Genomic DNA, 12497 nt, shown 5'->3' on the forward strand with positions numbered 1-12497 from the left:
AATTATCTTTTTATTATCTTAGCATTTTACATCATATATATAACTTCTATGTATGTAAAGAAAAACAAACAAAACAGAAAAACGTACTCAAACAGGGGAGCAATGACAGAAATAGCAAAAATATACACAGTAACCTAAAACAGAGTTAATGGGAAATAAGTAATTTTCCTAGTCCATTCTTTCCTTCCAGAAACCCTTTTCCCCTGCATAAACATTTAAAGTTTGTAGCATGAACCAAGGGTTTACAGGGTCTATATGCACGTTACTCTTATCAAGTAAAATCAGCTCTTTATAGTGTTAGAAGATTTTGCATTTTAATTATTATTATTTATTATCATAACCTTTGTTTAACCAGGAAAAAAAAGCTAATTGAGATTACAAATCTATTTTTCAAGAGTGTCCTGGCCAAGACAGCAGCAGAAGTTACACAAAATGGAAATCACAGTCATCCACACTAATATGCATAAACACAATGAAAGTCAGTACTAAAAACAAACTTAAAATTGATAAGAACATACATATAAAACATCACCATTATTTTAAAAGGTAGTAAAAGTATAACAACAATGTTTCTTAAAAGCATCTCAAAGCCGAACTCAATTCAATAAATTGGAAAAACATCTACATCCAAATTTATCCATTTCCTATTGATTTAAAATGACTTTGAATGTATTAATAGACCAGTTCTTTCAGTTTAATGCCTAAAGTTTAATTTTAAGCCTTTTAAGGTTAAATAATAGTTTACAGCCAACTGTGTTAGCTAATCCAAACAATTTTTTTTTTTTTTTTTGGTCATTTTAGTCATTTTTTTCTTCTTTACTGTGTAAGTTTCAATTTGCAAGATGTATTCTCACACATATATTAACCTATTCATGCATGAATTATGAGAACCTTAATCAAGATTTTTTTTCCTGAGTGTTTTTATTTCTCTTTAGGCATGAAAAAAAAAAAATGTGATTGAATTTTTTTTTTTTTCTTAAACAAAGTTTAAGAGTTACAAAAATGTCCACTCAGCTACACCATGAATTTTATTCTTGAAGCAAAGAAACATGTATTTAAAACCCAATATCATACAGTGATATGAAATCAGTGAAATGAAACCATGTTTAATGCAGCTAATCTGATGTTCTCTCACATTTTAACATATTCTAACACTAGTTATTACTCACTTCATGGAGATAATATGCAAAAAATAAATATTAACAATTGATTTCCACTCAAGAACCAATCAAGAACAGCAAAGTTACAATAATGGTATGAATTGCAGTTTATGAGATGATGCATAAGTGTCCACTGTGTTGGCTGATATGGAACTAAAACAACAAAACTCATAAATATACAAGAGAACAGCTGGAGAAGAACTGTCCACTGTAGTGACCACTATGCATGAAAGGGTTAAATATCTGTTGTAATGCATTTTGTGCTCAGAAGTGGCCCTTGCTACTTTTAAGCAAACGTTAGCCAATGTAGCGCACTGCTGCTGGTGCTGTAGAGGAGCATAAGCTGCACTGAAGAACTTCAAAACAACAGGATTCCTCTACATATACATCACTAGACAGACATTTAACATGGATGTAAATTATACTGTTAGTTTAGGAATGTAGTTATCTAATGTAAGGCTCCAACGAAACTAAACAGTGAAAGGAAAAAAAAAGCTGCTAGCATCAGTTCAATTGAGTGTAATCCATTCTAATTATTGATGCTTTAAAGTGTTCATCTGTAATGTTGCAGCTGTTAATGGTGGGGTTTATTTTAATTACTCTCTATCGTAAGAGTAGCCTAATCTATAATAATACATCATAATTAATTAGTTGATTTTTATTTTACACAAATCATGAAGCATTGCGAGGAAAAAAGCAACACCAGTATCAATATAATCCTAAGAATACCCTCCTCTATCTGATAGAGACAACACTGACAGGAGCTCAGCAGTGAGCCGGGAAGTGTGTTCCGCCGTCACAAGTATCATAAGGAACAGATGCAGATAGAATTGCCCTTATCTGAGGCTGCTCCTATGGTGTTATTAAGAAATTATGTGCTGATTTTGTCCTTTTCATTCTCGGCGCCCGGCTTCTCCCCTGCCGCTCGGGGAGTTGGAGCATGCAGCTGACACTCTAGCTGCGCTCTTCTCGAGAGCAGAGTCATGCAATCATCTTGATAGCGTTGCATGTTCAATTTATCCCAGCATTCAAGATTTACTGCTACACAATCAGTGTGGCTTTTGGAAAATGGCCAATTTATCAAACGCAGAAACAATAAGTGGAGGATCTGTCATTGGGAGAATTCAAAAGGAGGTTTGTGTTTATGGAATACACTGTAATTAGTGCAAGCAGCATCAGCAAATTACTGTTTTTAAAAACAAGATTTTCGATTTCCAAGCAAAATTACAGTCAATAAATGCCTAATTAATACTCAAATTGGCAAAAACTGTGTAACTCACAGTTATTTCTTAGGCTTCATTAAGGAGACTCAACGGTCTTGTCAGAAAGTAACATTTTGAGCAAAAAAATAAATAAATAGGAAGAGTCAAAAGGTAATCTAAAAAATTCTCCTCACCAGTGTGACAGATTCGGAGCATTAGAAAAGAACAATACACTGCACCGGAGAAAGTAATTGCTGTACAAGTAGCTCAGATAAAAGATGTTTACCTGCTCTGGCACAGCGCAAGCAAATGCCTGTGTGGCCTTCATAAGAGTTGAATTTATTTAAAAATTAACGCATCATATCATGTGGATGAGAGGGGGGAAGAAAACTTGTAAACAGGAAATAAATGCGAGCCACAAATATTCTCAGCATACTTGATGTCCCGGATAATGTATTCAAACACTTGAAAATAAATTATTTTTATCAGCAGCAAAGAAAAACAAACATCAGGGAATCTGCACCATTCGTGTTTAAGATTGCAGCCTTCAAATCTGCAGCTAATCACAGGGCTCGGGCTTTGAAGGTTGCTCCGGTTCGGTACTATGCAGTTTGGAACCTGATGAGTCATTCGGGCAAGATTCTGGCAGCGAGTGTCTGAGGACGAGCATCACATAAATAGAAAATGAGCTTCTGTTCGGTGCCGTTTGTGTAGGGAGGCAGTACAGTAATGATTGTCTACATTAAACAGAGGACGTGTTGTCATTCACAGGTTATTTCAGTGATAGCACACACACACACACACACACACACACACACACACACACACACACAGACACAGACAAATGTGAACTTTACTCTTTGGAGAAGACACCGTATTAGACCCCTTCAGCTCATACAACTGACAGCGATATAGACTGGAATATTTTTACACCTCTTCCTCTTTTATGACTCCAGCCTCAAAGAGCAAACAGTGTCCGGAGTGATTATTGTATTGTGTCCTGTCCTGCTTCTTGTAAATTTATGTCTGTTGACATGTGTATGCTGCCTGAATGTAGAGCAAAGGAGGAGAAAAAATGGGCTTAACACTAATGGCCGGCATTAACAATACAATTAACGCACTTCCCATCGGTCCCATTAGCCATGTCAGTTCAGCGCTGCCACTTCCATGTAGCAAAACCCCTCACATTAATGATCATGTGATCATTTGAATGTTAATGGCTGTCATTGCTCAGCTGCATCTGCCCAACTGATATGTATGTTCTCTCTCTTTCTCTGTCTGTATCTCTATTTATCTGCCCACCTACCTTTTCTGTCTGTTTTTTTCTGTCTCACTCTGTCTTTTTCTGGCTGCTCCAGGGGCTATGGCTAACCATCTTATACCTAATGCACTCCTACGTCCTCATGGCACTAACAATCCCTATAATACATTGCTTGGGGAATCGGCAGTCTATAACAACCCTCTGGGCATGTACAACACACAAGGTGTGCTAGCTTCTTTTCATTCTTTAACATTGTGGCTAGGGCAGTGTTTTTTCATGTCCGGTCCTGGATAAACCTCCACAATTGCGCATCTTTGTTCCTGCCCTGGAACAGAAAGCAACTTTAATGATCGGAGTTAAAATTAATGGACTTGCACTAAGCTGAAATGCCTGGCTTTAGCCTTGAGGGATTTTACAGGGCTTTAATTAAGAAACACTGCCCTAGTGTTGTGTGTTAGCATCAGAAAAACTGTAGCTCGATCACAAAAATCCTACAGGTTTGTGTTGCTGTGGGGTTTTTACTTGGAGGTGCATCTCGGCTCCTGTTGACGGCGTCCCATTGGGATCCACGAGTACGCTAAAGTCAACTCTCGCTTACCGCTATTTGGCCGATATCAAGACTGTAGAGAAAAGAGCAAATCACATGTAAACAGTGAGCGCCCAAAGGGAGCCTGATGCATCCCCACTCATTTATTTTAAATGTGCTCTAATGTCAGTGGAGCTTGTGTGCCACGTCTTCTGTCTCTGCTTCCAGTTGTTCTTTCTTTTTAATGCTGCTGTTGGATTGTCAATCTGAATTTTGCGGTACATGTCATAAAAACTAATCGGGTCTAATCTGTCTAACGTGGAAAGAGTTTATTCAAGGACGTATGCAGATGCATTTAGTGCTTCCTTTAGTGGAAAAAATCAAATAGATCACAATAGCTGCCATGCCAAAAAATTAATCAGTAACATTTTATGACATGAAACGTCTGTTATAACAAGATGTGTTTCCATTCAGGGTCTAAAAGTAGCACCTACCAAACTTGAAAATCAGGTAAATTTAGAGTTTGAGGGATGAAAACAATCAGAAATAAACTATAGTTTGTCATGATAATTGCAGGGTTCCTACAGGTTTCTCCAAGTTAAATTTAAAACTTTTTAAGACTACTTAGAACAGAATTTAATACCTATTTCACAAATTTGTGACTCCTAGAATTTAGAAAAATGTGTTTATTTACTCCAACACCTTGATTCCCATCATCCCGAGTCATTTCTCACCAGGGGCTGCAAAGTTATAGCGGTAAATGGTTCTTAATTTCAGTATAAATTGTCGGGTGGGTACAGGTGGAGCTAGGTAGACTACTTTCTTTGCAACCTGGACATTTAACAGACACAATTAAACACAACACAGCAAACAAGTTTATGGCAACATAACTTAAGACCTACCCTATCAAATTTAATACCTTTTAAAGACCTTTTTATGGTATTAAATGCAGATTTGTAAATTCAAGACTTTTAAGACTCTGTAATAGATTTTACTAATAATACGTACTGTATGTTATGAAAGAAAATATCTAAAATTATACATTAACATAGACCTATTTTACCTCTACTCTTGTATAATGTAATTCCAGACCTACTTTTCGTAAATAAAGTTTATAAAAACAAACAAACAAACAAACATAGACCTATTTTTTTAGGCTAATCTAAAATACATTGCAGACTGTGACACTGGCAAAGCAACAAAAAATCCACATATTTCCAACATTATGACCTATAACAACATTTTTTTTCCTCCTTTTAATTGGCTTAAGGTGAGTTTGCAGCAAAAAGTTAAAGGAGTTTTAGTCAAATTAATGCAGTTTCATGGTGACTTAAAACATATCATCTAATAGTGTGACAGTGTGATGCCTAAATATCTTGTTTTTGTGCAAAAGACAATTTTTTCCTCAAGTCATAAAGTGATACTGTTGTTTTTTGTTTTTCTGGCCTGGCAGCAAATCACATCACATTTTCATCTCCAGTTAATTTCTTTTCTATTTGTATTAGTCTTCAGACTTCATAGAGGACGATCCATCCGTGCAAACGTTACTTTACACTTTGTTCTATGATCAATCTGTCAGGATGCTGTTTTCTCCTGCTCTTTCATTCGAACGCTGCAGTCAGTGTGCGATGGCTGTAACTTTGTGAGTCTGTAAAACTGAGAAACTCACATAAAACTGAGATAAAAACTCACATAAGAGCTTTGATCAGCTGATAATTTATGTATGCAATACAAGTGCTGCATTTGAGCCCCTGACAGAGGGCCGTAATTCACTTACATTGCTGTAGATGTAAAAGAAATATCTGGGAGGATGAAAATGCAAATCCATGGCTAGATTTAGTGGCGCATGTTAGACTCAAGGACCTTTGCCACAGTGCAGAAATTTATAGCAAAACATTTTTTTTTTTGTTCTATATTCGTAACAGGTATGTTGTGGTTCTGTGGGTGCATGGTGACAAAAAGCAGTTGCATTACAAAACATTTTCATACTGTATGTGCACATTTCTCTTCTACCTGTCACTATTATGCTTATTGTGTTTTCTTCTTTCCTTTCCCTCATGCTGTCCCTAAAAGAGCCCTACAGAGAGACAAGTATGGGAGTCAAACTAAACATTGCTTATCAAATGTAATTGACTTTGGCTTTACTTTCTTTTCACTCTATGCTGACAAAGGGGTAATGAAAAAGTCATTCCCTTTGGAAGCAATCGCATTCTTTTATAACGAAGGCCCTCGCCATGTCAAATAAACCCGTAAAAATCAGCTTAAATCACAACCTGAATATCACCACTCACTGTACGAGATGTAAAAGAAACACTTCTGGGCTAATCCAATTACAGCTGGCGTTCAGACTCACCTCAACATTTATAAGGCACATCAATATAAATTGATCTGTATACCTTTCAGTAAATATTGAACAGCCGTGCCTTTGTTCTACGCATTTATTTATTTCTTTACTTTACGATTCACTTTGATCAAGCCGGCGCGCTTGGCGAAGGACTCAGAATTGTGTCTTGTCAAATCTGAAGAGGTCAATTCGTGGACTTGACACTTTTAACAAGCTGGATGGCCTTGTTTGAGGTACTTTAAATTATTGTCAAAAAAATCCACTTTGATGTCGACGCCGCGGCCTGGTTTGAGCTGTTAAAATATGAATCCGCACGTTCACGCAACAGAGAGAACATAAAGTCTCCTTCCTTTTAGAGCAGCGCCGTCAATTACACGTGGAGACGTGGTGGGATGTTTCTCTCACACAAATAGAGCGGATGCTAATATTTTCTTTGCCAGTGATACAGTATTTTATTGCTGTTCTCATATGCTCATATGGGACAATATGGTTGGGGTCCGAATCGACAGCTAGAGCTCTGGTTTGTGTCGATCTGTGAAGTATGACTAATGCATGGCTGTTTCTTTTTCTGTTCTTGTGTGTTTGTCTTCCTTTGCTGAAATCTCCTGCACCAGCACTGTGTTTTTGTGCTGTGGTTGTATTGTTCTTGTGTGTTGTGTATGTGTCGGTGTTTTTGTCATTACAGCTAAAGTTAAAGAATCAAATGTAGTCGGGTTAAGACTTCATATTGAGGTACACCTATTTAATCATTCACCAACTACTTATTATAAGCACTTACTCTGCAGTATTTACAGCTTTACCTCAATAACCTCCTAATTACGACTTATTGAGACATAGTATTGAAACTGTTACACACTATGGGCCTTATAAAGGTGGCAGAAACTCACTGATAGTTTACATTATAGCCATTAGCTTAGCTCTGTTTTTAGACCGAAAAAAAGCCGCAATAAAACCACCAATCACCTCAGTTTTTCGTACGGTTTTTCTTGTCAGTATCTGCACTGAAGGTCTGTTTGGAATTGAATAAACAAGGTCAGAACGGTGGATCAACAAACGACAGTTTAGCAAAAATAAAGATGAATTTATACCTTCATAAACGTCAAAGTCAACCGTGTAGAAGAAACGCTGCCATTTCAGTGTCAAACTCCATTTATTTTCATTTACAGCTGAGTCTAGTGGTGAAAACAACAACAGGGTTTTTAGATTTTATTACTCTGTCACTTTCTTTGACTTGAGAAGTTGTTTCTTAATGGTTCTCATCCCATCTGGTCACTTTCTGATGCTCATGGTGTTAGTTTTCGCCACCATGGGAGACCAGAACACTGACTCACTACTCCCTCTAGTGGTCACATAAATCCAGTTCATTTGCATCTTTGATAGGACTTCCCATCTCTTTACCATGAGCACACTAATGCTAATTTAGTCATTTTTAATATTTGAAAGTAGAAATACCACAAATAGCCTAGTAAAGAACATTGATTTGTCTTGTTGTGCAACCACCTTAAAACACCCATACTGTGCAAAACATTAAGACTGTAACTCATACACAGCAGCATCTTTACTTAGCCTAAATAAGCAGAAATTAGGAGGTTATTGAGGAGAAACTGTCCTCTCCATTAATTATCGACTAATAGGAGACAATATGTTAACAATATCTGAGCTCATAAGGAACTAGTTAATGGTGAATGTATGTATCTGGATATGAAGTGTTACCTGACAGAAAAGTGGGTCTAAATACTGAAATAGTCTTTTTGCACCAAGGTAAGTGTGTATGATGTTTATACTGACAGTTTATAGGCTTTTAATATAGAAAAAATGTAATGTGATAGGACTTATTTTCCACAAAGTGCACTTCAGAGAATCGTAGGTGACACCATGTGCTTCAAGTACTGGAGGGTTAAGGCATATTTGAGAATAAAAGGCCTACACGTATTCAACGGGTGTAATTTGTGTTTGTAAAAAAATGACTTTTAGCCGAGGCAGATCCATCCCATCACATTTCACTGTCCTCACTCTGCCTCCTTAACCCGACCCGTGTGTGTCTTTACAGAGGGAATCCTGAACAATGCCCGGGATACAAGTGTCATGGATACTCTACCACTGAATGGTAACCATGGCAACAGCTACAGCATCGCCAGCGCTGACTACATGAGTGACTGTGTCCAGATCATTGACCGGGGCTATAACCACAAGGAGACCACCCTGGAAAAGAAGATCCTGAAAGAGCTGACCTCCAATTATATCCCCTCCTACCTCAACAATTCCCACGAGCGCTCGACCGAGCAGAACCGGAACCTCATGAATAAGCTGGTGAATAACGTTAGCAACGGCGGCAAGGACAGCGGCTACGGGATGGGCTTGGGAGTAGGGATGGGCATGAATGTTGCTCTGGGCCTGGACGATCACTCCACCTTTGGTCCGCATCACGACGAAGGCCTGGGCCTGGAGCTGATCCGCGAGGAGTCCAACGCCCCGCTGCTGCCTCAAAGACCGCCGCCGTCCCTGCAGGCGGTGGACAACCTTCACAATCACCTCCACCAGCCGGTGCCGCCGCCCCTCCCGCTGCCCCACCACCCGTTTTCCTCCGCCACCACGTCCTCGTCGTCTCGGAGGCGGATCCCCCAGGAGAACAGCGAGAGTTTCTTTCCGTTACTTACTAACGAGCACACCGAGGATGAGGGCTCGTCGCCCAGCCACAACCACCAGAGAGACTCCCTTTACACCAGCATGCCCATGCTGCCCGGCCTGCCCGACGTGTCCGCAGAATCCGCCGACGGCTCCAAAGACGGCGGTGACGCCAAGAGCCCCGAGGCCAGTTCGGATGACGTTTACTACAAGAGCATGCCGAACCTGGGCTCTCGTAACCACCTCCATCAGCTGCACTCCTACTACCAGCTGGGGCGGGGCAGCAGCGACGGCTTCATCGTGCCCCCCAACAAAGAGGATCTAACCCCCGAGGAGGCGCATCAAGAGGCCTCACACCTGGTCACCAGCCTATAGGCCCCTCCAACCACCACACCACCTCCAACAACACCAACCCAGCAGCAGCGTCCCTTCTGTTACCGTAGTCCTCTTCTTCTCTTTCCCGTGTCCTCTTGTTCTATCAGTCGTTGGCAGTGGTAGCCTTTGTTTTTAATCTGTGTCCCGAAGACTGAGGCGGCGCTGATAAACTGAACCCCCTCCCCGCCAGAAACCGGATAGTAGTCACTACATACGGAGTTTGTACTTTAAGTCTGGTTCAACGCGTGGGAATCTGTGGACGTCGCTTTCCCTGCTCGAACTGTGTGTTGCTTTCAACGTGTGAAAACAGACTCACGTGGGAGTTTTAAGGAACTGCATCGGCCCAAACTGTACCAGTCTGAACCACAGACTCCAACCAGAATAAATGGGAAATTAAAAAAAAAAAAAAAAGACTATTTTATTACACTTCTGTATCGATATTGACTTTTTCAAAGATTTTCTTCCTCTTTGGTGAGTTGCAGCACATTTTTTTTGCTGAAGTGTCCCTTCAATGAAAAAAAAAAGACAAAAAAAAAAAAAAAACACACACTTTGAAAAATGACCATGAAGGAATTACTGATTGTATGCTTTCAAGCATAGCCGTTCATTTTTTTCCCTTTCATTTTACCGTAACTACAGTTGTTAAAAGAGGGAGAGAAAAAAACTAATAAGAGAATTATGAGATATTTCTATGTAATTGTACAGATAACTAGCATTGCACATAATAGTATGCTTTTTTTGTTCTGAGCAAACCCTTTTGTCTTTGTAAATGTAGTGGTTAGGAGCAATTTTGTTCTGTTGTGCTGGCCTCTCTGGGTTTCTGGTACCAGTCTTGTTTTTGTTTCCTCTTTTATCACTTTTTAAGAAATGACCATCTGAATAGGAACAAAATAACACAAAAAATAATCACAGCAAAAAAATTACCGTGCAGGCATTTTTGTGCTTTTGTTTCAGGTCTGTTTTTTTGTTCTGGTTTGATTTTACTTTTGTTGTTCTTCAGCTTTCTTTCTTTCTTTTCTTTATTTTTTTTACTGTGTAGATAGCAGAGTTCAGATCCAGTGATGGTTAAGGAGACTAAACCCGGTCGGAGTTAATCACGATGGTTCGTTCTGCATGTCTACTGGCATTCAGAAAACGCTTGTGCTTCTCAGAACGAGAACAAACTGAACATTGATGAGCACTAGGCACTTGTACAAAATTTAAAAAAAAGCTGTTTTACTTATTAAAGAAAGAGATTTTGGAGTGAGAAAAACTCGAAGTGTTTTTCTTTTTTCTTCCTTGCGGAGAAAATGTATTTATTTATTTGTTAAAATAAACAACGGTGAAATGGACGATAGAGGAAGGTTAGCCACACAGATTTTACGTTTTATTACTGGCAATGATTATGGCTTCTTATTTATTCTTTTTTGTATCGGTTTCCACGTTGAATGACCTCATAACTAATATTTGTTGTAACAGTGAGAACTTGTTTGCCAACAAATAAATTACTGATTAAGATTTATCACATAGCTGTGAAGAAAAAAGGTTCTGGTGTTTTGCCTGGGTCTTGGAACAGTCTGATACGGAAAATGGCGACGGACATGAAACCACAGAACCATTAATTGTCCTGTTTTTGTTCTGTTTTTTTTAATTATCAGTTAATATCTCTCATTAGCCCTCTGTCCATTCAGTGCCAAATACATTTTGGCCCAGAAGCAGTGGATGTGCTCTGTATACTCTGGTCTGCTTTACAATAGAAGCCGTGATTTCAGAAGCTGTAATAAATATTTCAATATCAGAGCTGGTGTAACCACTGGATTACTTACAGAGTGTTGTTGACAAAGGGTGGATGTGCGATCCTGGCATCGTGGACGTCATCGTGGAAGGAGACATGGCGTCGGGTAAGTATGTTTACAGTTCTGTAACGGAGATGTGTGGTATAAGGATGCATACAGAATAAACAACTTTCATCATTGACATTTAAAGTGAAACATGCAATAAATATACACAGAAACATTCAGTGAGAGACTGGATATAGTTTTATTTTTATTCAGCTTGTCCTGTTTTTGACTTTGATATTGTTTTCTTAAGTATTTTATTTAGATTTTGAACATTTCAGCCAGTTTTGTGTTGATTTATGGAGGCTAAAAAATGTGCATAATTTATAAAATAGTAGTTTGTTAAAGGTTGCACATTAAAGATATTTATATCATTGACATTTGGGGAAAAAACAAAAGCAAAAGTAATATTAACTAATTCTATTTAATTTTAGATTATATATCACATTGTGCAAAGGTGTAAACAAGCTATTAATAGCCAACAAAAATGAAGCTGACTTTATCTTCAGTTTCTTTACTTTTGTTCAGAAATCCTCATTTTTGTGCATAAAACTACTTGTCTAAGTTTTAGGTTTCATTAATGGTAACCCTGCTCTAACCAAAAGACATTAAACGCGGATTAATTAATGATATGAATGAATTAATCGTTTATGAAAGACATATGACAAAAAGGGTTACAGTTTTGTTTTTAGTTATTCTTTTAAGGAGTTTTGATTAGTTGTTTTTTGTTGGAATTTTTTTTCACTTTATTCAGATTGTAAAGACATTTTATTCACTTTTACAGCTACTTTTTCAAGCATTATGTTTAAAGTGTTGATTTTAAAAAGCTGAAAATGGTTTGTGCTCGATAAACATTAGTTCATTGAAAATCCAAATGATGAAATACAATATTTAACCATTATCATTTAAGCAAAAGTGATATAACAGTGAATTTATTTCATTTTTATATACTTTTCATTGTCCAAAGCCATTCTAAACCATTGAATTTATTTCTGTCTCAAATTGTTCTTTATTTTTATTGTTGTTTTTTTTTTTTTTTTTTTGAACTTTCACACATTTCTCCACTGCTAGTTTTAATTCCCATTAACTGTAAGAACCCTGCTTTAAGTAACCTTGAAGCAAATTTTGAGTGAAAGTGAAAGGTTTATTAAAAAAAAAATAAAAATAATAAAATAAAAAAAAATTTA

General features: G+C 37.9%; 1 protein-coding gene across 20 annotated transcripts in view; it reads left to right on the plus strand.

Moving 5' to 3' along the window:
- The window catches only part of LOC115438263 (adhesion G protein-coupled receptor L3), a 547718-nt gene extending 537027 nt beyond the window's left edge, over window positions 1-10691 (plus strand). For 7 of the 20 annotated variants that reach the window (XM_030161724.1, XM_030161725.1, XM_030161732.1 and 4 more), the window contains one exon: window positions 8544-10691. In XM_030161724.1, the coding sequence (XP_030017584.1) occupies window positions 8544-9493 (950 nt within the window). In that variant the 3' untranslated portion in view covers window positions 9494-10691. Of the gene's footprint in view, window positions 1-3720; window positions 3847-6222; window positions 6275-8543 lie in introns of all 20 variants that reach the window. The other 13 variants (XM_030161717.1, XM_030161721.1, XM_030161719.1 and 10 more) reach the window with 5 other exon arrangements.
- The last annotated feature ends 1806 nt before the right edge of the window (window positions 10692-12497 follow it).

Source organism: Sphaeramia orbicularis, chromosome 18 (genome assembly GCF_902148855.1).
Source record: "Sphaeramia orbicularis chromosome 18, fSphaOr1.1, whole genome shotgun sequence".
NCBI classification, from domain to species: domain Eukaryota; kingdom Metazoa; phylum Chordata; class Actinopteri; order Kurtiformes; family Apogonidae; genus Sphaeramia; species Sphaeramia orbicularis.